Source organism: Monopterus albus, unplaced genomic scaffold (genome assembly GCF_001952655.1).
Source record: "Monopterus albus unplaced genomic scaffold, M_albus_1.0 scaffold24.1, whole genome shotgun sequence".
In the NCBI taxonomy this organism is placed as follows: Eukaryota; Metazoa; Chordata; class Actinopteri; order Synbranchiformes; family Synbranchidae; genus Monopterus; species Monopterus albus.
This window is the reverse complement of record NW_018127904.1, coordinates 1,503,860-1,531,568: the sequence shown is the minus strand read 5'-3', so window position 1 is coordinate 1,531,568 and position 27,709 is coordinate 1,503,860. Positions and strand designations below refer to the sequence as shown.

The following is a 27,709-nucleotide window of genomic DNA, read 5'->3' as shown; positions in this document are numbered from 1 at the left end:
TAGCGGAGTAGGTTACAAGAAATCGATAGATACAATGCAGATGAAATGAGAAGCGTGAAGAAGTCAGTTTGAGCTTGAAGTCAGGGTGAGAAAGGCACTCAGGCATGGTGTCTTACAAAATAGGCTGCAAGTGGAAAAGACCGCCTGGGACAGAGGACATGGCTGTTGTTGGTGTGGATCGACCAGAGAAAATAGGATGGTTGGAGGTAGACTGACTCTAACTGGTTTTATATTTTTTTACACTATAATTGTATGCAACACTAAATTTGAGGCACAGGTCTTTTTTTTTATGATCTGCAGTCTTAACGTGCCCACTCTTGTTTTGTTTTTCTGTTAAAAATATTTTTTCTCTATCAGTGCAGTGCAAGTGAGTAAAGAGTAAGAAGAATATAAGAAACAAAGAACTTTCCTCAAGATATTTCAGGGGGGTTCAGTGTCTTGCCCAAGGAGACTTTGACACATGGACTGCAGGCACCGAGATTCAAACCCTCAACCTTCCGGTTGGGAAACGACTGCTCTACTCACCGCACCACTGTCGCCTCCCTTACCTTGCTTTTTGTGGCTAAAACAAATAAACCGAGCGAGGAAAAAAAGCGAGTTTCATTCAGATTTATTCATATGAAAATAATATAACAATAATAAGAGCATAAAACCTGTTTTAAACTGTATCAGGAGGGACTGTATTCAGCGTGATATCATGGGCCATCCCTGAATAAAAAGCCTCTTCTTGAATTCAAAGAGATGCAGGATTTGTCCACTTTCTGAATCACAAATTTGTTAAATTGATCTTTGACACAAGGGACTTCTGGAAATGAACGCAGTCATGCAAAAAGACTTTTTTTTTTTTCATTTTACATCTAGTGCTTGTACATATTTATGAACATTTTTGTGATTTTTGCTGATAGCTTTCCAAGAAATAAATCTTTAAACACTGAAATAAATAGCCCAGTTTCATTTTACTGACTAATAATGGGCTGTCTATTTTTATATTATTTATTATATCATCTTGTCCTTCATACATCAGCATTCTATGCTATAATATAATATTTATTTTCAAAGGTGCATTAAGTGACATTTTCTGCCCCAGCACACAAAATAGCTGTGACATAAAGTCCAACCTAGCCTGAACACTAGACTCCCCTTTCAGTGAGCATCACAAAACATTTCACTCTCAAGCCCAAAAAGTAAACAACAACACAGTCTTATTACTATATAAGTTTATATGTGTATATTAGATACATCCCCTCTTCACGACTGGTCTCTGCTGTGTCACTGCAGCTGTGCCATAGACATGTCCATGCTATTTCATTTCTTGGCTGCTAATAGAGGTCATTACAGGTCATGTTTTGGTTAACACCCCATTTAACCTTGAACAGCACTGCAGGTCAGTTCAGCTTGACCAGAAAAAGGTGGTCAGAACAATGTGCTAATATCTGATAAATGGTTTGAAAAGGTATAAGAGTATCCTTGGTCCTCACTGGCAGGTACGTAATAGGAATGTGCCTCTGCAATATCCTTGATTGTCGAGCACTGACCTACCTACCTTCTGCTTGTGTTGGTGTCAGTAAAGTGCAGACAAACTGTGGGCCAGCATTTTGTAATTAACATGATAAAAGCAGGTTTGCTCCAGCAGCTCAGAGCTTGGTTATTAGTGGGTTAAAAGGCTGCTCTAGGCCCATGAGGGGTAGCTGGCCTTGTGTTTTTATGCTGACATGTCAGAATTACTAACATGTGAATGAAGCCACTGACCAGGGAGCAAAAAATGGCACACTTATGTGCCTCTTGAAAGTTGAATTAGAATAAATTCTGCCTGCCAGAACACAAAGAATTGCCAAACTACTTATTATCATCATGAAACCTACTTATACTACCTTTGTTAGGTCCAGTAATAAAGAGAAATGTCTCATGTTTTGTCTGTGCTTTTCTATGAAACAAATTACCTACTATAGATTCTTTTGTATTTCAGATTTTTCGCCCTATAATTTCCACAAACAAAGGTTGTATTTGGTCTACTGTGCATGTGCTTGATATTCTTGTGCTTCCTTTTTGTATTTATTAAAATAAGTGCTAAAATTTCACTCTTTGCAGGGAATATGGACAGAGGAGAGGACGTATGTGAGTCCAGACATACTATCCTCGGCCACCAGCAGGGAAGCAAATTTCACTTAAAGCAATCCAGCAAAGTCCTGCTGACGTGTTAGAGAGCGGCTTTCTTTTGTGTATAATAAAGTGTTATTCTCAGTGATATGATTCTGCGTTGTCCATGTCAGTTACACAGTTGTTTCAATATTTTCGATGATCTCTATTATTGACTTGGAGGGCGAGAGCACAGAACAGTCGTCTTGATCCCAGAGGCTGCCGGGGCTGGAGTTCCCATCTGTGCTCAACTCATCCTCCTCCTCCGCGCTCTCCTCCTCACAGGACTCCAGGTAATGCAGACCTAACGCCATGATGCCAGAGTCCTCTGAGCTAGATGGAGAGGAGCAGTGGTCCATTTTAGGGCCTTTTAACTTATCCACAGGGGAGGGGTGTTTGTGTTCACTGTACACCTGCTGGATTGGCTGCACTGGTGCAGGTGTCAGTGCGTGTTGAGTTGGCGGCGTGGGCTTGACCGCTTGCTGAAGCTGATTTTGGGGCATTTTAGGTGTAGCTGGAGCAGGTGGGGGAGGGGTTGGAGGATGAGGTGGTTCTGGTAAAGGAGGTGGGGGGCGCTGCACATAGCACATCTTCCCATTGATGCGTTTGACAATGTAGTCGTCCACAAACAGATCTGCGATGACACAGTACTTAGGTGACTCCAGGTGAGGTGGGGACTGGAAGGAGGGGGCAAGCTTCAGGAAGCGCTCAGCCAGAGAGACGGACAGGTCGATGGTGTTACTGTACTCTGAGTCGACAGGTGGCACGGTTGTGCTGGGCAGCTGGCACACATTGGTCATGGGTTGGTACATGTACTTGCCTTGAGGAGAGGGAAAAGAAAAAAAAATGTTTAGATGTTAGCTAATGACAAAATATCAGGCTGGGGAGAGTCACAGATCATATTTTTGTATTTTAAAGTGTCAATAGTTGATATTCGTATACTAACAATGAGACAAATGATTCAACATTCAAGATTTTTATTTGCCCTTTATGCAAATGACTCCTGTTTGTATGTGAATGTTGTCGTTCAACTCACAAAATGCATCACCCAGCTCTGCAGCTGCCATCAGCACAGTTTTTGAACACTGTTACAGCTTATTGATTGGCAGTTTTACTGTTCACTCTCGCCTCTATCACTGCATCTCTCATTAGCAAAGACCTGATTTCAGCAGGGAAAAAAAAACGCTCCTAAAACCCACTGTGCAGTACCTACTCAGCACGCAGACAGACAGAGTTAGCGGCTGGCTAGTGAACATAGTGGAGCACGTAGCAGCTAAAGAGCCTGGTGTTTCTCTCAGGATTTGGTGACAACCAACACAGGGAGAGTACTACATTAGAATTCAGACAGGCACAAGCACAACTCCAAATGAATGACAATGCTGTTCTGTGTTGGCTGAATGTTTTATGTCTTATATCGACTGTACGTTATACAGTATATTTTATGTACCACCGCTTAAACAGTGGTGCTCACAGATTGCTTATACTCCCCCAAAGTCACCAACTAAATAAATAACACTAAATGCAAGTTTGAATAAATAAAATAGTAAATATAGCACCATGTGGAAACATTTGGCAGGAATCCTAGCAGCAGTTCTGTGAAAAATTCAACGTATAACTTCTTATTCTGTGTCCCTGTGTTAGCTTCTATTATATCTTAGTATATATGTACAGGTATAGCAAAATTTATTATTGATATTTGCATATCAAAATCCATTTGTTTAGTCTTACTGTAAAACATAAAAGTATATTTGATGAACCCAAGAGTTTATAAAGATGTGTTTTCAGTCAGACGAGGACACAATTTTTGAAGATGCCAGAAGGTGGGCTGGGAGCATATAGTGTGTCTGTGATATCCAATCATCTGTCCTTTTGGGGGTGTAGCAACAATTTTCACATCACATATGAATTTTGTGCTGCCAAAGGCAAAAACGCCTTTCTTGCCATCACCATCTGAGGTGGAGCTGAAGCCAGACTGGAACACAGTTTACATTTCAGAGTATCCAGGGCAGGGTAGCAATCATTTTTTGACCCTTCAAAACTGATGCAAGACATAATTCAAAAATGATGAAATGCCATAGGATTAAGGTCATTCAACAACATTTACTCAGAAATCATGATGTGGTGCTGATGTGCAACTGGATGACTAACACAATGAATGAGAATGGTGTAAAATATTGTACAGTGTCATATAAATCCTTAAATAAATATGTTTGCTCTGGAAAGAGCCCAGTGTCATATACAAATATCCCTATACAAAGTATAGGGTGTGAGTTTTCCCTCCCATTTTGGCAATTCGTGTAGTGGTGGTGCGCAAAACGACTCCTCCCAAATGTTAATCATTGTTTGTAGCCCACTGCTTCCAACTCCGAGCCGTGCTGCCTGAATAATATAGCGTGAATGTGTGTGTTTAACTAACTCCCTGGAGAAAGGGAAACTATAGAAGATGACAGTCCTGCACTTCTCTTCCTCTCACTCTGTGTCCTTGTCTTTTGTTTCACTGGCAGGGAGCCCCATTCAATCATTCTTTTTCCCAGGTTACTCTGAAAATGTCAAACTACTTCCAAGTAGGGAAGTGGGTCTGTTTTGCATTGCTAAATGGTCAAATCAGCTCCACAGCCAAAGAACGGTTTGAGCAAAATTCGCATGACTACCTCGTTATCAAAGCCACAAAAGGCATTGTCACGTAGGCTGAATGGAAGAAGAAGTCAGAGACAGAAGTTGTTTTTTTTGCGCATTCCCCTGAGCTGCTTATATTAAGGACACAATACACACTGTCACCCACACTGACACAGAACACAGAGACGCCACAAGTCCTGCAAAGTCCGAACTACATACAGCTCGCCCAGAGGGGCATTCTGGAAGACCCCACCAGCAGTTTCCCCCCCTGGCACTATGGGGTGTCCCATCGGGCGCCGCTCTGCCCCATCGCTACAGTATTATCTACTTGTGAAGAGATTATGAAGCTGTTACTGAAGCTTCACATGCACATACATTACTGTACTTTGTAAACCCCAGTAACACAAAACACAGTCACACAGACAGACGTGCCAACAAAGACGACAGGGGGAACAGTAACCGCCCTCTGTTTAATGACAGAAAACCACTGGTCAAGGTAGCAGCAACATATTACATCTAATTGCAGTCATCCATCTGGAGTATCCGGTACTCAGAGCAATACTGGGGGACAGAGAGATTCATACACAAGACAACAAAACAGACAGGCATATGGAGCTAATGCTACATCAATAGTGGCTGCCCTCAGTAGCCTTGCAGAAGGCTCACAGGCTGTCTGTAGATTTACAAGGTGTCTGCGGAAAGCAGAATTAGTCTGGACTTAGCAAGAAATATCACTGTTTCAGTGAGCCCTAGAGGACAGTACTGTATATTATGTGTGAGATTAATTGCACCTTGTCTGGCAAAAAGAAAGCGAGGAGATTCTGCATGTGAAGTAAAACAGCTTTCTATTTTCCAATACCTGGACAGCAGATACTCTGAGTTTAGATTACAAGTGCTTTTCTCTTACAAACAGGCTACTATTATTATTACATACTATATTACTTTCAATTACTTTGACTATGATCGGGTACCCTGTGGAGTTTTGACAACTAGTAGGGGCTATGTTTTTGCAAGTGGATCCACCTGTTTTGTTTGTATCATGCTCATGCACAAGTATGCAAGTGGTGTGATTTGCATTCTTGGTGCTGGTTTCTCACTATTCCTTGCGACCATGTAGTGGTGTCTATGAAATTACTGGACATACATTCTAGGATACGTTTGGTTTAGTGTACCATCCCTTAGTTATAGGCCTAGGCTGAGGTCGTCCCATGGTGCGGAGCTCCTCGCCTCTCTCCTCTCCATGCACTTATATGCCACCATTACATGTTATTAACTTTGCGTCTCCTCTCTCCCGTAGTGTGTCCTCTCTCTCTCCCTATGCTTCTATATGCCACCATTACACGTTATTAACTTTGCGTCTCCTCTCTCCCGTAGTGTGTCCTCTCTCTCTCCCTATGCTTCTATATGCCACCATTACATGTTATTAACTTTGTGTCTCCTCTCTCCCGTAGTGTGTCCTCTCTCTCTCCCTCTTTTGTCTCTCCTCTATCCACTCACCCCAACCGATCGAGGCAGAAGGCCGCCCACCAAGAGCCGGGGTCTGTCGGAGGTTTCTTCCGTTAAAGGGAGTTTTTCCTCCCCACTGTCGCCAAGTGCTTGCTCAAGGGGGATTTGTTGGGTTTTCCCTTTGTAATAATATTGATAACAGTAAGGTCTAGACCTTACTTTGTAAAGTGTCCTGAGATGACTTTTGTTGTGATTTGGTTGGTATAGAAATAAAATTGAGAGACATTAATGCTGAAGTGTGATTTCTATACTGTTCAGGCTGTTCACTGGCAACTGAAGCAAACAGTAACTGACAGCCAGTGCATACTATCTGTGCAGCTTTATTGATATTCAGTTGTTGCCCAGTGTTAAAGCCCTTGCATGACAATATCAGTTGTTAGGCAGCCACTGCTCGCCGTCCCTCTGCCCTGTGTGTATGTTTGTATTTCCACACTAACAAGGACCAGATGTCCTCGCAAAGAAAGAAAAAATAGCAAAACTCACAGCACTGAAGACATGCAGCCAAGTCTAATGCTGAGAGCATTCAACAGTTTTTCTTGTCATCAAATTCAATGAATAGACCAAAAACAAACATACTTTAGTCCGTATCCATACTTTCAACTCTGCCCTTTAACCCATTATTTCCAAATGAACACATAAATCTTTAAAAACACTAATAAACACATATTCATACATATTCACAATATAAAGTTTTACTCTGAATGTAGGTTTCTAAAACATCTGGCCACTGTAGGTTTTAGGAAGTGTTACTCAAACCATCGTGTAGATTTTTGGGGACTATTTTCAGCTGCGGATTAACACAGGTTTGGTATGGTTTGAGTATTTACAGCAGCTGGAGGGTGTGTGTGTGTGGGACTGAGTCAAAATAATATACAGTGTGTGTGTGTTCATGGCAGTGAAAGAACACTTTAACCATTCCAAGAGTGTAGGCTTTTGCTGTGTTTAGTAGTTTTTGCACATTAACTGAATAAACAGTAGAACGATGATCAATATCAGGCTTTGTCTACACAGACAACACTTGTTAGTAGGATTGATTCCTTGCTGGTTTTGCTCATTTCGTAGGATTTGTCGACAGTAGGATAAACAATGTAATATCACCAGCTTTTTCTTAGTGAGAGTTAAAAGACATACCCACCTGAAAATGGTCAGAAAAGGCTGCTGTGATGTATCTAACATTTCTGATCCTTGTTGTTTTCCAGTGTAGTTTCTTATACTAAAGATAAATAGCCAAAAATAACACATTTCTAGCATTTCCACATTTCTACAATAAAGACTGACTGAAAAAAATTCAACTCTCTGAAGCATTAGCAGTAAATGTCAGGTTTTTAGTCGGTGCCACAGAATCAAACATTAGGAGTTCCTCTATAGTCCCAAGACTTTAAACCTACAATCATACTGAGACCGATCAACCAGTCAAGTACTGAGGAAACACAGATGCGGTGTTTTACACTAAGAGCAGCCTTACAGTCTCACTAGACCAGAAACAACAACAGAAAAAGCAGAGATGTACTGTAGCACTTAGGCAAATGAGTCCTGTATTTTTCTAGACTGGAAAGCATTTCATTATGCTAACATTAAATACCACTAACACACAAGTGGAGAGATGCAGACGATTAACTAAAGGAAATGTAAACAATACATCAGAAAGGAAAAAACTGTTAATTATCAAAATGTAATGATGAATGGATTATTTTTGCAGGTGCCCACAGAGAGCAAAATATCCCAAAATATCTACAATAAACAAGTATATTAAGGTTTCATTGAAGTGTTGCAAGGAGGATATAGAGAATACTGTACGCAGTATGTTTTGAAAAGACATTTTTGGTGAAAATCAAGGGTTCAAGAGGTTAATGAGAAAGTGGGAGATTGGGAAGCTTGTTCCATGGAAGTTACAGTTTGTGCTCTACAGGAGGGAGCAGTATGGAGGAAGAATGAGGAGCTCCAACGCCTCCTCTTCTTCTTGCATGCATCCTCTGCTCTCTCCTGGGCCTTTGCCTGACTGACGTCTGTGCAGTCTGGTTTAACAGAGGAGATATTCTCTCTGAATAATGCAGCATGTAGTCCATCAGTCTCACTCTCATTCACGGAGCTTCGACATCGCTCTGTTCAAATGTCAGCTCTACTGTCGTCCTACAGACTGCAGCAGACAAGGAAATACTTGAAGACTGAGGTCACTGTCGACATGCTCCACATGTATAAGTATGACTGTCTCACACAGATGAAGTCATTTCATTATCAGCCCTTAGCAAAGCCTGAGTAAAGATTGAGTCATTAACTACCCCTTCAGACTGATTTTTTTTGTACATTTGAGCTGAAGCCAGCAGTCTTTATGTGCAGACTGATCATCTAAATGCAACATAGCAACACAAAGCATGATCTTAACACATTCTCCATAGCAGCTGCTGCACCCGTTTGGTCTGTGGATACTTCCCACTCATGCTTCCAGTGTTCTTTGTTTTTAAATCTGTCCAACAAAGAGGCTGCAGCAGGGGCAACAACATAAGTTCCAGTGAAGGGGCCCATCTGACCCTATGAAACTCCTTTCCTGTTTCATGCCTCCAGAGGCAGAGGCTTTTCCTGACTTCCAGTGTGAAATCCACTGTTTAGTCTGTCACCATTGTGAAGAAATGCAACATTCGGGACTGATTTTCCTGTGCAACGTTAAAAGAGGACTGCACTAATTTAGCAGTGCATTCATTGTGTTTGGTTCACAATGTTAAAAAATAAAAACTGATGCAGCAGAAAAAGAGATGTTGTCATTATTGTTTCACAGATTTTTGCATTACCCACAGTGCAGAGTCTGTGGTCCTAGCAGCTAGCATAGACTCAGGCTGCTAGCTTCAAGCAGAAATGAAACATGGCCTACAGAGGTCTAGTAAACTCACTTCCTTATAATGTCACACTCCCTTGTAGTCAGCCCCCACTGATGCTGACTCAAGTGACATCACACAGCCTCCTCTGGAGCCATAAAGGCCTTTATTCAACTTCTTTACCTTCATGTCTAGTCAAGAACAGGTTTGTATTTCTTTCTTAATACAAAATCATGCCTTTGTATTTTAAAAGAGATATTGGTCTGTAATCATTCCTCCTGTCAGGATTGGCCATAAATTGAACTGAGCACAGCTGAGACAGGAAAACGTCCGCCATCCTCATCCTAGGGCTGTGATTTTTTTTTATCCAAAAATCGAACTGTTTCAGTGTAGGAAATAAACACATATTACATCTGTAATGATCTTACCAAATTAAAAATGTGCTGTATAAATGCAACAGGCCACTCTGTTTACTCCAGCAGGGGTGTTTGTAAAACACACTATCACCTGCCACTAATACGTCTCCTACTACTGTGACAACATCTCTTCTGTGAAAATTGTAGGTTTCTTCGTTAATGCAAAGCAGGGGAATCTAGCAAGCTGCTGTGAATGTTTAATAATGACACCAAATCATCTGAGATGTATCATTTGCATTCCGCACCATACCGTACATGGAGGAATGGTGGACAAAAGGTGAGGCCGTTTGCTGTGTTTTATAAGTACATTACCATGACAACAAATCTGAAATCACCTGTTAGTTTGTCATGGATTTTAGGCTGTGTGGATTTTAGTCAAATGAGTTCAAACTAATTACACGACAGTTGTCATTAATTCAAACTCAATTTCATGAGTTTCATTACATTGTTCAATGTAAATATGCATTCTAAAATACAGCTGAAAGTTAATGTGAGGCATCGGTTGCAGTCTTCTTGATAACAAATTCCTTTTCCCTGACAGTGTCTGCAATGGAAGAGAAGCAGCATAAACAGGGAATGTGGTATTGTATCAAGGGAGACTTGAGAAATCAAATCCTTTAAAATATAAAAACAAACTTGCTGAAATTTTGTTCTACTCCCTTCATTCAGAGACCAGCAGTTAAATTGGTCGAAACACATGAACAATCGATCAAAAAACATCCCCTCAGGCATGTGCTGACAATATATCGATCCTTTAATAACAGGTGAAGCTGTTTATGATTCAGTGTTGCTGTAAATTTTGGATTGGTCACAAAAACAATCGATAAAGGTCAGAACTTCATCTAATAAGCCTCCATATTCCCCTTTAGCCGCGTGGTGTGACAGATGAGGCTGCACAGAAAGTCTAGCAGGAAGATTCCCCTCTGTCTTGTATCTACAACAAAAGGACGAGTTCCAACCTACAAAATTAGAGCTGATCAAGCACGAGCAGACTGACAAGAATGTTCAGGAGTCATTAGACTTTCTTAATGAGTAATTCATTGCTCTGCCTGGTAATTGTAATCAGTAAGAAGAGGATAAAGAGAGAGAGAGAAAGAGAAAACAATCAGACCAGGTGGTTCCAGTGCTGCTGTGAGCAAAAGCTCTCGTCAAGCATGACATATTGGCAGTGACACTAAACACAGCTAATTACCACTAATGAGAGGCTTGGACTGATGTTGTCACCAGCTGGGAACACTGCCTCCACCTACTGTATGTTCACTTCCAGTTTTATCCATTTTCTCTGCCAAGGGTTTCAACAAAGCTACGACTAAGTGGAAACTTCTGGAAGGCCGTTAAAGCGACAGCACAGTTTTCTTGCTGTAGCTGATGATTTGTATGGTCTCAGAGTACAGAAACAGATTTTCTAAAAATATTCAGTTTGCACAAAAGAAATAGAAGCCAGATTTAAGTCACACATAATCACCCACATGTAAGAAAATGGAAATAATTTGTGTTCGAAAATTTAAGTGCTGAGCCAAGTGGCCTTTTATATTTGTTTGCCTTGAAACCTATTAAAAATGTAATTAAAAAAGCAGTCTGGCAGGGCTCCCCATGGTGACGGCACAATTATCAGCTTCCAAATAAGTTTATGCTCCAGGCGACAGTCATACACGTTCAAAAGGAAAGCGTGACGAGATAAGGACGTAACAACAAGCCACTCCTTTGCATCCAGCTTTATTATTATGCACTTCTAGAATGAAAGTGTGCGATCTAAGCTGAGCAGGTGGGTGCCGGATGCAGAAGCACGCTGCTGTACTTTTCTCACTGGGTGCCCTGATTCAGCAGCATAAGTGGGTTTATTCTCACTGTAATGCAAGTGAGGGGAACCTGAGAATTACAGCAGAGAGAGACATGAAGGTGAGAAGCTCTATTATAATGTTACTGCCGCTTTCTTCTATAGCAAAACAAGCTTGAAGTAAATAATGGGTACAAAGGGCTCCGTGTTCACTGTGCAGCACCTTTTCAGTCAGGGTGATGAATATTTCAAAGCAGAAAAGAGGAGCAAGTCTAAATGTTTACAAATGATGTAACACTGAGCAGGCTGTGCTGAGAATCATAAATCCCAGATGTGGCTCATAATAAACACTGGAAGGAATTCACAATTTCTCTGCCACGTTAGATATTTCAAATCACTTGGCTCATTCTGGATGGAGGCAGGCATCTAAATCCACTGATTACATGGCAAAGATTACAACGTGACTTTTGCAGTTGCACACTGTAAGCCCCAACGGGCTGGTGCAGAGTGGGTGGTGATTGTGTTTTACACTGATCAGAGGATTTTCTGGGCAGACAGCAATGGGGATAAATTAGGGCGGCACAAATAGAAGGACGTCCTGTCAGGATCAAGCACAGTTGCTGGAATCAGTGTCAGGTTGAGAAAGGTTCAAATGGAAAGCAAGTGTCTGAGATTTGCAGGTGTTAAAAATACTATTGTCACTTCTCAGTGTGAAAAGAAAATTGTTCATGTTTAGGTGGAGCTGCAGCCTTGTGCTCTATAGAGTCAATATAAATACTATTGAGTTCAGCTAATATCATCAAAGCTATGGCCTGTGGCTGAAGGGTATAGACTGATTTCATCTGACAGTTTAACACTGTCAAAACTTTTGTGGCCAAAGGTGGAAAAACCTCATTTAAAGGATTAACACTGGCATTACTCTATATTAAATCCCAGGAAAAAGACCAAAACCAAAAATACACTATGTACTGACAGTTAGTACTGTTTGTAGCACTGAGCCCAGAGCCTCCCCAGCTTTGAGCTGAAGATGTAATTCTGTTGTTTTTTTTTATGTATATTGGTGGTCTTATTCCTTCCTTCAAGTCCTCTACCAGAGGCCTTGAAGGAGCTTAAGGGTCCTGCTCAGTATCTTAGCTGTTCCTAGGACTGCACTCTTCTGGACAGAGATCTCAGATGCTGTTCCTGGGATCTGTTGGAGCCACTCTCCCAGTTTGGGGGTCACAGCCCCCAGTGTTCCTATTACCATAGGGACCACTTGTGACTTCACCTTCCACATCTTTTCTAGCTCTTCTTTCAGCCCTTGGTATTTCTTGAGCTTCTCGTGTTCCTTCTTCCTGATGTTGCTATCGCATGGGATTTCTACATCTATCACTACAGCCTTCTTCTGCTGTTTATGTGATTCAGTGGGTAGAGCAGTCGTCTCCCAACCAGATGGTTGGTGGTTTGACTCATGGTGACTGCAGTCCACATGTCGAAGTGTCCTTGGGCAAGACGCTGAACCCCCAAGTTGCCCCCCGATGGTTAGAGCCATCGGTGTGAGTTGGCGCCGTAGATGGCTGCCTTGGTTCTGTACCAGAAACAAATTCCTTGTGTGTGTAACATGCTTGGCCAAATAAATAAAGGTGATTATTAATTTCTCATAACAGCTGTGAAATGTAGTGTCTAGTAAATGTTACTCAAACAGTAGTAAATACTGCACTTGATTACTGATTTTTCAGCTCTGGATTACTACACATTTGGTGTCCAGGTGACAGCACCTGGGAGAAAATCTGTGGGACTGACTGAAAATAAACCAGAGTGCCCATGTTCGTCACATCCAATGATGTGTTTTGAACGTTTACGGCACATAGGAAGCTGCTGTATACCAGGCATTAGCTACACTGACAGCACTTGCTTGTTTATAGTATCCAGTCATTGCTACTTTTTTGTTTGCTGACAGTAATAAAAATCTAGATCATCCCAAGACTTGTCATTTAAAGTAGAAATGAAGTTATGATTCAGATGTGTGATGTCAGCATGCACGTAGTGAAAGATTTCCACTGACATTGAAATAAAGGAAGGTTGATGGTGGATTCAGTCAATGTGTGTGTGCCCGTGTGCATGCGTGTGCACACTTCTTTTGATGTCTGGGAAAATTTACATCTCTGCTGTTAAAGTGAGGAAGGGCTGGATGTGTGTAGACTCTCCTTTCAAGTACACCCTGGATAAGATGTTAGACAGGCAGATCATAACCAGAAATACATTCTGTAAAGCACTGACCCAATGGAAAACACAGGAGTATCATGCCTAAATGGCATTAAACTCTTAGTTGAGTTATTATTTAAATACAAAGATTTGCAGACAAATAAAACCACTGTACTTATAATGTCTTGTGCCTTTTCCCTCCTTTAACATCTCATTAACACCGACAGGTAAAGATTTTCACTATATGAATATTGTACTGATGGGGTTGCAGCCTTCCCTAAAACTTCATGTTCAGTATATGCTGACAGTCTGGGTTGCATGATAATTAACACAATGTACAAACCAAGTTAGAACAAACCCGGATAAATAGTGGTAAACAATGACACCGTGGCCTGAAACAACCAACTCCCAACGTTTCAGTCTCCCGTGTTTAGACCATTATAAATTATTCATAGCAGGGAGTCTATTTGAAGGTTTGACTCTGATGATGAATACATATATGACTCCAAGTTTATTGCAATGAATACGAACAAATATTAAAAATATACAAAAATTGAAAATGTGCTTTGAAGTTCTAGGAAAAATGAAATACCACTGAGGTAGCCAATGTTTCCTGTGGAGTCAGCTGATGAGATTTACATAACCGCTCATAATGTGTCCCATTGTGCCTTTTTACGTTATTATCATCGAGTAATTCATATCTTCTAATTACCATCTGCTACATTTCGCTCTTTTTTTTGTCAATATGCAGTGCGTGTGTGGTCTTAGAGTGAATTGATGTCTCTGCATTCATAACCGTGGCCACCAAATATCCGGCATATTTTGCCATTATAGCGCCAGTAAGATAATTTGGAGTAAAGCAAACACTTATTTAAAAACAAACTTACAGTGACACCAGCCCAAGTGGCAGCACCAGTGCAGCTTGAAGCACTTCCCGTGGCTGTGTGTAGCGCAGATGGAGAGCCCATCACAAGGCAGGAAGTCTGGTCTCCCCGCGCAGCTCTTGGCCAAAGCCTGCGCCTCGTCCAACTTGTCACTCTTCGGACACTTATGCGCTCCAGAGGCGGCCATGCCAACATTTCCTGGATGAAAAAACGCACACAGCTTCGTCCCAGTAAACTACAGCACAATCGTGAGGGACTGACCCGAGGTTTACGGTCCACGCAGCACAGGAAGCTTTTCAGCTGGGAAGCAGATGCGAAAGACGGTGCTGGATCTCTGAATCCAGAGCAGCCGGGTTGGTGCTCATGCAAAGGGTGGCAATGTATCCGGTCAAAGTAAAATAGCGTCAGTTATCGAGGCGTAATGGCATTCAAAACCCCCGGTTTTCGTGATCCACATACCTCTCCATTCTCCCCTCGCGTCGGGAAGCTCCTTTGTGCGCTGGTGACGCGCGCACGGAAGAACGACGCGCATCTGAACTTCACACAACGGGAGGAGTCCACAGCTAGCTGCTCTGCGCACTTCACACACATCAAATCTTCAGCTACACTGAGTTGAATAGTCACACAAAGGTTATATACAAATTATATCTTCATAATATGTATAATGCTATAGATGCTGAAATCATAGTTTTGTTTCAGTGGAACAATAAAAGGTTCCACAAATGTAGCTGAAGACAAAATGGATCATTTATATATAATCCAGCTGTTCAGTCTGAGTCTTCAGCCACTAGGTGGCAGCCCTAACATTTGGCCACTGCTGGGCGTAGAACTTACTGGAGAACAAGCCAATGATTTTTATAAAAGCACTTTAGAGTTGTATGCCTCAGCTTTTCTGTCACCACTGCAGCAGAGCCAGCAGAAAAAAAACACCACAAGATGAACAACTTCACCTCTCAATCAGAAACACTGCTCCGAGGAGACTAATGAACTGAGATATAGCAGTTACCTGAATTTTGTGTCAGACTAGCAAGACAAACAGCTAAATTAACACCGTATACAGTGTACTAGCTTGACACAAATCGGACATGCACAAAAATAAATAAATACATGATTATTTAACCTTTATTGAGTCATCAGATGATACATGTAGATGATATTTTTGTATGCTGTACACAAATGCATTTTTAAAAAAGTTGAGTATTTAAAACACCCAGATTTAACTACAAGATTAAATTCATTCCAACAGGACAGTCCTCCAAGTCAGTAGTTAAATCGACATCAGTCAGACATTGGGACTATCTCACAGAAATCATCCTAAATCATTTATAACCACCATATATAAGAAATCAGTAAGCATTACTATAAGCAGAAAAGCTCAATATAAATGTAGTACATTATGTTAATCACAGTATTATCATTATTATCCAAGTGTATCAACATATTAAAGCTGGTCATGAATTTATGAGATTTAAAGCTGGCTGTGTGGTTTCTTGATGACTTCCCTCCACCTCTGTATAGGTGGGCTGCCGCTGGCCACCAGCCTCCTGAGCAAGCTGCAGGGTTGTAGGTAGGGCACATCAGGGTGAGCCTGCTGGTAGTGCTCCAGCCTCTCCAGGACCTTCGCCAACCCCACCATGTCAGCGTAGAACATGGGGCCTCCACGGTGCCTGGGCCAGCTGTAGCCAAACACATAGATGACATCTATGTCTTCAGGTCCTGCAGCTATTCCTTCCTCCAGGATACGGAAACCCTCATTGATCATGGCATAGAGGCAGCGTTCCAGTACCTCCTGGTGGTCTATGTGCCGTGCCACCAGGCCGTGCTTGGCTCTGTAACTCTCCAGAAAGCTGTGAAGCCAAGGATCAGAGCTGGCAACCCGACCGCCAGGCTTGTCATACTGATACCATCCCTGCCCTGTCTTCTGACCAAACCGGCCCTGCTCACAGAGCAGGTCTCCCAGCGGGCTGTACCTGCAGCCTTGTCGGATTCGAGCTGACTGCCCTGATGACACATCAGTCTCACCCAGCATAAGTCCCTTCCGGACCTTCCAGCCCACATCGAGCCCAGAGAGGTCTGACATTCTGAACACACCCATGGCAAACCCAAACTCTTCCAGTGCTCGATCTACCAATTCAGGTGTGGCCCCTTCTTCTAACAGAAAAAAAGCTTGTTCGAGATATAGCTTCAGCATGCGGTTCCCTACAAAGCCCTGGCAATTTCCAACAGCCACACTGACTTTGCCCATTTTCTTCCCCAGTTCCATGGCAGTGGCCACCGCCTGAGGAGAGGTCCGTGGTCCATACACCACCTCCAACAACTTCATGACATGGGCTGGAGCAAAGAAGTGCATCCCCACCACCAACTCTGGGCTGCGGGTTTGAGAGGCCAGTTGGTCCACATCTAGTGAAGAAGTGTTGGTGCACAGGAAAGTGCCTGGTTTACAAACAGCAGCCAGCTGCTGGAAGACTTGCTTCTTCAGGGCCATATCCTCAAACACAGCCTCAATGACCAGGTCGGCATCTGCTATAGCCTGGATATTAGGGCTGTAACTGATCTTGTCTAGTGTGGGAGCAACCCCTCGTCTCTTAGCCCCTTGCTCCAGCATGTTTGACACCGCCTTCTTTGCCCCCATCAGCTGCTTCTCCTGGGTCTCCACAGCGACCACGGACAACCCCGTCTGAGCCAGGGCCACTGTTATGCCTCTCCCCATAGTGCCAAGACCTTAGACAACAAAAATCACATGAATCACATATTCTTTTTTATTCACTATACACAATCCTAGACTGTAAACAGTTTCAGCCTGGCACCATCAAGTTTTTCCAACCTTGCAATTTTAATTCACAAGCTGTTGAGCTTCACATACACAGATTGTCAAACACCCCCCGTCTTTCCTGCAGTGAGTAGAGAGTTCATCCATCTAAACTCCACTGAAATGTATATATGGGTTTTGTTTCCATGGGCAACATCAACTTGGAGATGACATAGATAGCTTAATGAGTCAGTGTGCTTGTGCTTAATGAAAGCTCAGACAAATGGAAATTAAAAGCCCAAAGCTCTTACCAATGACAGCTACTTTATGTATGGGCCCAGGCTTGCTTGTGTCCCAGCGTGCTCCACTGGGCGTGCTCCACTTGCTGACAGCTCTCTGAGAAAAGAAAAGGTACTGCAGGGCACGGGCCTGGCCTGAGGTGAAGAGAGTGACCATCAGCTCTTTCTCTCGCTCTATGCCCTGAGTATAGGGCAGGGTGGCAGCTGCCTGCACTGCCTGGACACACGCAACCGGTGCGATGGCTCCACGGGCTCTTTGTCGCACCTTCTGCATCTCCCCCTCGAACAGAGCATCCAAATCAGATGGGCGTGCGCATGGGTAGGTGCTTATACGACGAGCATCCAGTGGTTTTCCTGAAATAGAAACATGGAAGAAAAGTGACTCCAGAGGAATTACCTTTTTACTTGTATGTGTTAATTTTGCTGGCAGTTAAAAGTTTAAAGCGAATTAAGCATTTACTCTGGAATTACATTTATGTACATGTACGCTTGCATATTCTTATTTTTTTAAAGTTTCTACTGGTACAGCTTTTTCCCCACTTTCTCCAATTTGTCAGTCAGCAGTCAGTCTGAGTAAAATTGCTTTTTCAGGCACACTCATCCACTCAATCACTAGATACCCCAGCAGCTTTTAAGAGCAGAGTGATTTGACAGGCCATTTCCAAGATAATCGGAGAGACTCTGCCAGCGCACTGTTACTGCTCACCTCGAATAAGACCGATCTGAAATGAAATAAAATGCAACAATCTGGTTTTGAGCAACATAGTAAGTAAATTTCCAACTCTGGCATCAAAAGGGGAGGAAATTGAATTTTTGTAATTCTCAGGTGTGTGAGCAGTGGCACAATACCGCAGCAATTTTCCAAGTGAAGCTACATGAGATGATTTAGCATTAGAGCCTAAAACTTTAAACACAATACTCCCTGTTTGTAGTGTTATAAACCAAAGAACAGTGAGAGGGGATTGGCCCGCTATGCTAAATTCTTGTTAAAAGCATCTTAAATCCTGTCCCTGTCTTCTCTGACATAATTACATGAGATAGTAGTCAGAATCCTTCACAGCTCCATTAAATCACACTCAGCCGTGGGTCTGGGCCAAAAACTGGGTCACCATGGCAAAGCTTAAAGGGACAGAGACCACATGGAATTTATGGCTCCGCTTTGTCTAATAACAAACATTTCTGTCTAAAACCATTAAGTCAGTATCAATATACGTGAGATGAAGAATGAAAGGTGAGGTTCATGTTGGGCCAGTTCAACGTGCACTCTGTCCACAGTGAAATGCATGGTGGTTCCTATGTGCGTTTTGGAAAGGCATTATTGCAGCAGTTAATCTGTAAATGGCTGAGCTGTTGTGCAGCAAGTGGGAAGCCTGGTCATCCTGACAGATGTAGCGGTCAGATGTTGCAACTAGAAGGGTAAAAAAAGTTAATCTCGTCATCAGAGAGAGAGAGTGTGTGTGTCCTTGAGCCCACACGTGCTTCACTTTACGGTGATGTAGTGTCTCTACGGATGTGACGGACTAAAGCTATTCTGTGCTGGCTGACTCACCAACCGTGCCGTCTCAGTGTCATCAACACTCACACTTGGTTTGTAAATTTAGATGCCTATTTCCCGTCCACGTTTAATACCCCCGTTAATCAACTCGCGACTGTAGTCCAAGTCAAAATCTCAGCAGATTTCAGTCCTATCTCCTTGAATCTCTCATCTTGTATGCTGATGGCTTCTCTGTCTGACTCACTCTAAGCCTCAGCTTTACACTCACTTTCTCACCCACTCAGTCATCTTGGCATGGTTGTGTGGGAAAAAAAAAGTATTTCTAAAAGGCAGAAGACTAAAATCATCTTTTGACTGTAATCTGTTGTTTTACATGCAATCCTAGGCACTTGCAGCTGACATTTTGCACAGAGGTAGACTGTCTGCAAAAGGGCCAATGTTAATCATAAGCTGAAAGGTTTCATACTAACTTTGATGTCTTAAAAATCAGTTGTCAGATGAAGACGACATCTAGCAAGCGACAACCTAGGGACGAAAACATCAGCTCACTTCATGTAGAAGAATCAAAAGCTCTTGTACAACTAGGGCTCTGTTGAGACAAGGCTCAACAATATACAGCCTCCCTTCTTGTACTAATATTACAACACAAAACCACACACCAGAGTGGGTGGTGCATGTACTGGTTCACAACACCAAAGGAGATATAACATTCTTAAACACTTAGGGGATTAGTCTGACTTTTGGAGAGATACACTTATTCTCACTCTTGCTGAGATAAGATCAATGCCACTCTTGATGTCACTCTCATGTCCAACAGGGCACCAGGGTTAGCTTAGCTTAGCATAAAGACTGGAAGCACAGGGAAACATCTAGCCCGGCACTGTGTCCACTGACAAGAAATTGTACAACACAAAAATCAGAATTTGTCATTAGACAGAGTCGGGCTACTGTAGCTGTTTCCCAGTGTTTCTTTATGTCTCTATGCTAAGCTACACTAATTAGCTTTAGGCAACAGTTTCATACTGAAGGCACAGACATAAAAGTGGTATCATTCTTCTCACCGACCTCAAAGCAAGAAAGCAAATAAGCGTATTTCCCAAAACGTCAATCTGCTACTTTAAAGCAGAAATAAAATGTATATAAATGTGGCTGCAGTTAAATTGATGTTAAGAATAAGGTCACCCTCTAGAAAACAGAAGGCACACCAAGAAGAGATGTTTTTCCTATGAGCACAATAAAATCAATATTAAATGTTGTTGTATATTTCAAGCTGAGCCTAATAGTGTTGTATGTCAGTACAGTCACTATGTGTTCTATCTGAAAGCATTGTGCTTTGAACAGAGAAACTGTTCCTTGTAAACTGCAGACACATGGCACACTTCAGCATTCATTCAGTGAGTTAATGAGCCTGAGTCACAAGCACGGGGCAGTCTTCATCCTCCTAAATGACTGGTGTGGGCTCATAGTTAATATTCTAGGAAAGTTAGTCTCTTTTCGCCCTTTTGAATAATACAGCAAAAGCTGTGAAGACATCACAGCACATCTGACAGAGCCATGAAACATTTATGGCTTCTATGGCGAAGGATCTGCCTGCCCTGTTTTCTGCATCCTTTAACTTCTGCAACCTATTTGTTGACACTTCTTGATTTCAGACTATGCAAATATAGGAGGAGCTCCTGTTCCTTCCACTGAGTCAGTCTTTAAAACAGTGAAAAGTGACTGGATTTTATACCTGTGGGTGCCTTGTGCTCTTAGGATTTTTTTTTCACCTGCAACACTTTGGGCAAGCTTCACAGCTGCATCCACAGTTTTGTGATCAGTAACCTGATCCACTATTCCCAGCTGCAGTGCCTCAGCAGCAATCACATGGCGACCTATGGAAGACATGAAGAACACCAAGAGTCTATTTCTTTTTTCTTAAAATGAAAGGGTTAAAGGAATAGTTTACTTAGAGTGATTTTTAAGAACATTTCAAATAATGACACAAGAGACTCCACTGGCAGTGATCACGGTCAAACTAGACACAGGGTGACATCTGCTGGTCATCCAAGTAAACTACCAGTGTCCTCACAGGAGCTCTGTGATCAGTGTTTATTATCAGCTCTGCTGATGTTAATGATGTTAATGACTTACATTCATAACTATAACATGCAGGAACACTGGCATGTTGCAACAGAACAGTGGGTGACATTCACCAAAGCGTGTTCCAGTTGGTCCTAATTAGCATTAGTTAACACCCCGCCAATGCCCATAAAAGGGCACGAGACTGCAGGGAAATTAGAATCAAGGTATGCACTTAAATGTGTTTCGTTTATAAGTTGTGCATTTCTTAATAATAAGTTATAAATAATCACACAGTAAAAGATAATTAATTGTAATTGCTTGTAATGTTTAGTGTTTATTTGTTTTAAAAGACCATAATGTTTTGTAAAATATACTTAAAATATTAATAATGACAAAACTCTTATTTTAAATCTTATACAACTGTGGAACTGAGGAAAACTAAATAACCAGTTATTTCACACAAACATGTCAGCATTCAAATGTACATTAAGTGTGCGTAGATTCTGTTCTTAGCTAAGAACAAATCCCAGATAAGAAAACGTTGGTAGGTGCCAGAATCTTTGTAAAAACTTTGCAAGTGGGTTTTATAAACAAATGTGTTCTTAAGAACAACTGGTGAATGTGGCCCAATGTGTATGGTGACATATTTACTGATGCTTTCAGTCCCTGTCTTTTTCACCTGTGGTGATGAGGTCTAAGGCAGCTGGGACCCCAATGAGCCTTGGCAGTCGCTGGGTTCCTCCAGCAGCTGGCAGCAAACCCAGAATCACCTCTGGAAGCCCCAGCCTGGCCTGCAAGGACAGAAATGCACACAGCTGAATGAAGGCGGGGGGTACTGAACACTAGATCTTCATGATATTCACAGACACAGTGGTCTTCGGCATACATTACATTGATCATGTCGTGGCTTAAACAGATGGAATAACAATGCTTTAAAAGTACTGGTTATTTACATAGAATTACATTTCCTTTTTTCTTGACTGAACTGGTTCTATTGTAGTTACTCTGAACAAATTCAATAACTCAGTGAAGAGTCACGCAGTAATTCAATGGGTAATTCAACATGTTCCAGTGATGCAGCTTGACACTGACACAAGCGAGACAGAGAGAAAGCTGAAGCATGAACTAACTTTGGAGTGTGCGATTCGATAGTGACACCCAAGTGCCAACTCAAGGCCTCCTCCTAAAGCGACCCCTTCTATAGCCGCCACCATCGGCTTGTTCGCATCCTCGATGGCATGGATCACCTGTACCAATGGAGGCCCAGACATGTTCATCCCAAACTCCTTGATGTCCGCTCCTGTTATGCAAATGAAACTGACGATATTACTTTCGAACAAAAAAACGGACGTAAGTTAGGAAAGGTTTGTTACATAAAAATTAAACAGTATATAATTTAGATATAGTTTGACAACAGAAAATAATAAATCAGATGCATTTAGACTGACACTGATATTCAAGTTCAATCCAATTTCAACAGGGAACAGCACTGATTTCTTTAAATACTTAAAGCCTGTTTGATTACAACTTCAGCTGCCCTCATGCCATTGCTGAGGACTAGAGGGAGTCACCTAAATGTATGTTATATTTAAAAAATAAAATTAAATTAAAAAAAGCACCAAAGGGAAATCCTCAAGAGAACCATGTGGGACCAAATGCACTCATTGTTAGCAATTAGAATGTCATGAATTTGTGCCTTTTCAAGATTTGGAGTTGAGTCACCATTTTGAAGTTAGCGGAAATAAAGCATAAATCCAAAGCATTCATACCCCCACAGAATATTCCATTCTGGCCACAGATGACCACTGACTTCACCTTCGAGTCACTGAGCGCTTTCTTCAACATTTCAACAATGCCCTGCCTCACCGCTGCACTGTATGTAAGAAAAAAAGATTTACAGTAACTTTTATTACATAATTTATTTGTGATTCTGCTTACTTATGGTTCGTTCTTTGTCACAACTCACAATGATCACAAAGTGCACAGTGAAACTGGTACCAGTCAACAGATATGCATTTTTCTTTGAACATAACACACCTTATATAAAGAACATGGTTTTGTAAAATAGGTCAGCGGTGGCCTGACCAGAAAAGCCAACAGGATAAATCTGTGTGAAAAATGTGCCCCTCCTTCATAAACTGTGGCGCAAGGTTTCTAAATGCTCCAGTGGAGTTGTCAGTGACCAGCATAAGAGACTGATTTGCTGTGATGCATCATGCTTCTGGATGACCATGTACAAGACTGATGTTACTGAGTCTGTTCTGACAAAGCTGAAGCTGACAAGCTGAGCTGAGATGTCCCAAACAGCACACTGTACAGAGGATCCTGATTTAGCTATTTAGATACCAGAGCTGGGGGCAGTATGTGCGACCGGTGGTCACTGATTTGGGTGTTAAAACAGACTCCAATTTGAAAATGGAGAGCCAGATAAATGCGCTCGTAAAATCTGTTTTTTTTCTATTTAAGCCAGTTAGTAAAAGTAAAGCCCTTTTTGTCGCAGTGGCATTTTGAGACAGTGATCCATGCGTTTATTATATCTCATATGGATTACTGTAATGCACTGTACGCTGGAGTTAGTCAGTTGGGTCTTGCCCGCATCCAGAGGGTCCAGAATGCTGCCGCTTGGTTATTGGTTGGGGGGCATAAGAGGGACCACATAATGCCAGTGCTGGCATCTCCCCATTGGCTTCCGGTGCGTTTTAGGGTTCGTTTTAAGATTCTTTTATTTGTTTATAAGTCCTTAAATGGGCTGGCACCATCCTATCTCGTGGAACTTTTGCGTCCGTATAATCCGTCGAGGTGCCTTAGATCAGCTGATCAGCTTCTTCTGGAGGCACCGAGGTCTAGGCGTAAAACTAGGGGGGGATAGAGCCTTTGCTGTGGTGGGTCCAAACCTATGGAATGCTTTGCCACTTTATATTAGGCAGGCCCCCTCGCTGTCTACTTTTAAGCCATATTTGAAGACCTACTTGTATTCATTGGCGTTTGGCCAGGAATGAGACTGTCTGTAGTGTTAGAGTGTTTATTTTATTGTTTATAGTTTTTTATGTGTTGATTTTAGATTTGTATGATATGTTAAGCGCTTTGGTCAGCTGTGCTGTGGTAAAGTGCTATATAAATAAAGTTGAGTTGAGTTGAGCTGAACAATACTTCACTACAAGTAAAAGCCCCATATCAAACGTTTAGTTAAATATTATCAAACAAATAAATGGTCAAGGTTCAAGTTTACTTTATGTGCACAATGTACTTAGACGGACTGTTTAAAATGTACTTATCAAGTATCAAACAGTACTCAGAACAGAACGGCCCCTACCAGTATCACAATACTGTGTACACAAGTACAATTGTATGCAGTTCAGTGCAACACTTCCGTCATAACATCTGTGTTTATGAAACTGTTTTGGTTTTTGCTGAATTTGTCATGAATGTATACATTCAATGATACATTTGTTATTGAGGTCATAGTTAAAGGTGGTGTTGTACTGGACTACTTTACTACATACATTAAAAGGTCAGAATATTAGGAACAGATTAGATATTTTACAAGGTCATCACGGATTTTTTTTTTAAATAAAAATTCAATCACTCTGAAATGTAGTGTAGCGTAACATAAAAATACCCCAAGTACAAATTATACTACATACAAAATACGAGTAGCCGTAATGGCATTCCAAAACTTACTTATCTAACAAAAGAGAACAATGATCATGTGCTCACAAAATCAAGTCATTGTAGCTTGTCTGCACCTCTACTTGTGCAGGCGGCTGCTGAAAAAGGCCCATAACATCTGAATTTCCAGCAACGTGTATTCCCACTAACTAGACAAACACCACGACCTAAAGAATCTGCAGCCCTGTCAGTGACTGTAGCTCACCAGAGTGCGTTGACCGGCGGATTTTGGAGAGTAATCAAGCCAACAGTCCCCGAAACACGACTGTATTGAGCCATGCTGTCGATCAAACACTGCAAGCTGTCGCACTTCTTTTCGGTTTGCAGGATGAACTTTGAAACTTCAGAGCTGTTGACAAGGACGCACACCACCTCTATCCCACTTTAACTCCACAAAGATGTTCATCTTTCCAAACCGTCTTCCTCGTCGTCTTCTGTTCTGCTGCACCTGACGGTTGATGGGAACAACTCAGAGCACTAGCGCCCCCACATGGTCTGGAGCTGAACAGAAATGATGTTTTTTTTTCTTCTTTAAGTACAGTACACGGTAAAATGTCTATTTTAAAGTAGCATTCACTTACTAACCGATAATGTAATATCAAGGGCTTTGCTAGACATAAAGTTCTACTGGGGCACAGGGCCCTCACTACTCAAACCACAACTATTTTTCTTGAAATAACTACTGGCAAAGGTACAAACTGAGAAATATTAATCTTTATGAAAATATTTATTTCAACAACATGTCTTAAAGGCGTAAAGGTCTGGCTCTGTATTGCACATTTCTTTGCATTCTTCTGCATTTCACAATAATGACTAATTTGACTGTCAAGCAGGCCCAGTTTGATTTGTGTATCACCAAATCATAAAAAACAACCAATGTAATCATGTTTTGTAACTCATAAAGAGACAAAACATATCGACTCCACCTACAAGAGTAATGTCTGACTCAAAAAATATCATCAGTAATATTTAAAAACTTAATTTAGTCCATGTCACGTACCTCAGTCCATTCTTTTCGTGCACAGTACATTGATTGCTGCGTGTGCGCTGCAGTGCATATGCGCGTGCCGTGGTGTACGAACCTTGACATGTGCCTCAGCTTGTGTTTTGCTTTGACATTTGTTGTACCCCGTACTTTTTACCATACTGACTCTGAGAGACGAGACAGTCCAAGTAACTTCAAAACAGTGTTGATTTATTCCATGAACACAGGTAAAAAATAACATTACACGCTCAGGTATCTTGCACCTCCAAACTGCTCGCAGGCAGGTGTAAGATGAAAGACCCTGAACCCACCAGGCCTATACATTATATCCCCTCGGTTGGGCTAGCCCCATACTACACAGAAACGTCAACCGAGACGTCTCTGTTGCCAGCTTTGCAGCTGGTCATAGCAGTAGTCAAAACATGAAGCAAATCAATGTGCATGTGTGTGTGTCTGTTGATTAAGTGGTGTGTAGCTAAAAACATTCTCACAGACTTCTAGTAACATGTCGTGACTTAAACATAAGAACATATTATGGCTAAGGCTACAGTTCTACACGTCATAATAATAATATTAAACACCCTGTCTGCTGACAGTCATCAACTCTTCTCTCTAGTTATCCTTGACCAGATGTACCCTGTAGAAACTCATAAGCATGACTAAGCATTTAACAGTCTAACTAGACATCCTATCTCCACTAAACATTTCTAATACATAAAGTATCTATCCAATTTCTATCTGACTAAAAATACCTAACACATTAGAACAACAAATATTTGCTTTTCACATTATTATCAATCTAGGTTAATCCACTGCCAAATATAGGAGCTTGTTAAGGCTCGAGCATGTGATTGTAGTGAGGTATAGCAGATGAATATTGGGGTACGTGCCCCAGTAAAAGGTCTAATGACGCCTATACGTAATAAATATATTACAACTGACCCGGGGATATGACGTCACTGCAGCGGTTGGACGTCGTGTCTCTCCGTTGCTCTTAGCCACAGCACAGGGGGAGGCCGTGGAGCAGGTAGTTAGCGAAACATGCGCTCACTTTTCGGACTGTTCGTTGTTGTCGCTACAGCCAGCTTGTACCTGTATTCTCTGTCCCTGTACCTCCCGGCGGTACCACGACGACGCGCTCTTCCCACACTGAACATGCGGACACAGCGGGGTCAGGGCAACCCCCTGACGGCTCTGAAGAACCCAGCAGGTAATCCCGTGTTAGTTGTTATCTAACGTTAGCCAGAGAACATAACGTTGACGTGCATGGCGGCCCCTAGCTACAGCATTTAAAATGTGTATTTGAGTGGTGTTGCTGTCACTAGCTGACCTAACTGTTAGCATGCTTCCATGTCACCCCCCTTCTTCATACACAGGTAAAAACACTCCAACCAGTAACACCAGTTAGCTATAGTGATAGTGGCTAACTGGGTAGTTATTCAGCTTGTTCTGTAACGTTCGCGCTAAGTGTTACACATCGTAATTTACGTTAACTTATAACATAACCAGCTAGTCAACTAATTAATCTTTTACCTTCTTGACTAATTACTAATTATTGACTAATTGATTTAATTTGATTTGATTTGATTTATTCTTTCAAACATGTAACAACAGTCAATATTTCAACACACATAATTCCACACATATCCACAAGTATATTTTCAATTTGCTTATACCTAGTACATGCTTGAACGGAGTAGGAAGAAGTTAGACTTATCTAGTCCTACCCCATGACATCATCTTACCATCATTGGTTTGCAAGCAGTATTACTACATAGATAATTTTGTTCTACACCACACAAGTGATATACTAAAACAGCACACTTACAATGTTACACCTGATTAATCGTTAAGCCTGTTCTTGCCCATATCTTGATTGACACATACCTTTATATTTGTGTTTAAACTCATCAATTCTATTACTATTTTTTATGTCCACACTTAAATTATTCCATAGTTTTACCCCACTTATGGAAATACAAAATCTTCTTTTGGTTGTACGTATAGCATGAATTTTTAAATTTAACTGACCCCTTAAATTGTATCCCCCTTCCCTTTCATTAAATAGTTTTTGAATTCCACCAGGTAATAAATTGCTCCTGGCTTTATACATAAACAC

The 27,709-nt window shown here is 41.7% G+C and overlaps 3 protein-coding genes across 3 annotated transcripts in view; 1 reads left to right on the top strand and 2 right to left on the bottom strand.

Annotated features, from left to right (window-relative positions):
• Positions 1-2,223: 2,223 nt before the first annotated feature.
• Positions 2,224-14,930, bottom strand: zgc:162707 (UPF0524 protein C3orf70 homolog B). Its single transcript, XM_020594652.1, has 2 exons — positions 14,333-14,930; positions 2,224-2,956 (listed from the first exon to the last, which is right to left on the bottom strand). The coding sequence occupies exons 1-2, from the start codon at positions 14,514-14,516 to the stop codon at positions 2,271-2,273; spliced, it is 870 nt and encodes a 289-aa protein (XP_020450308.1). The 5' UTR covers positions 14,517-14,930; the 3' UTR covers positions 2,224-2,270.
• Positions 14,931-15,445: 515 nt separating this feature from the next.
• On the bottom strand, positions 15,446-25,083 carry ehhadh (enoyl-CoA, hydratase/3-hydroxyacyl CoA dehydrogenase). The gene is made up of 7 exons (XM_020594826.1): positions 24,811-25,083; positions 22,706-22,809; positions 22,067-22,236; positions 21,616-21,727; positions 20,642-20,746; positions 17,390-17,731; positions 15,446-17,050 (listed from the first exon to the last, which is right to left on the bottom strand). The coding sequence occupies exons 1-7, from the start codon at positions 24,882-24,884 to the stop codon at positions 15,798-15,800; spliced, it is 2,160 nt and encodes a 719-aa protein (XP_020450482.1). The 5' UTR covers positions 24,885-25,083; the 3' UTR covers positions 15,446-15,797.
• Positions 25,084-26,540: 1,457 nt separating this feature from the next.
• tmem41aa (transmembrane protein 41aa) overlaps positions 26,541-27,709 on the top strand; it is a 6,796-nt gene continuing 5,627 nt past the window's right edge. The window contains exons 1-2 of the mRNA XM_020594684.1: positions 26,541-26,557; positions 26,672-26,800. Coding sequence (XP_020450340.1) covers positions 26,541-26,557; positions 26,672-26,800 — 146 coding nt within the window. The remainder of the gene's footprint in view (positions 26,558-26,671; positions 26,801-27,709) is intronic.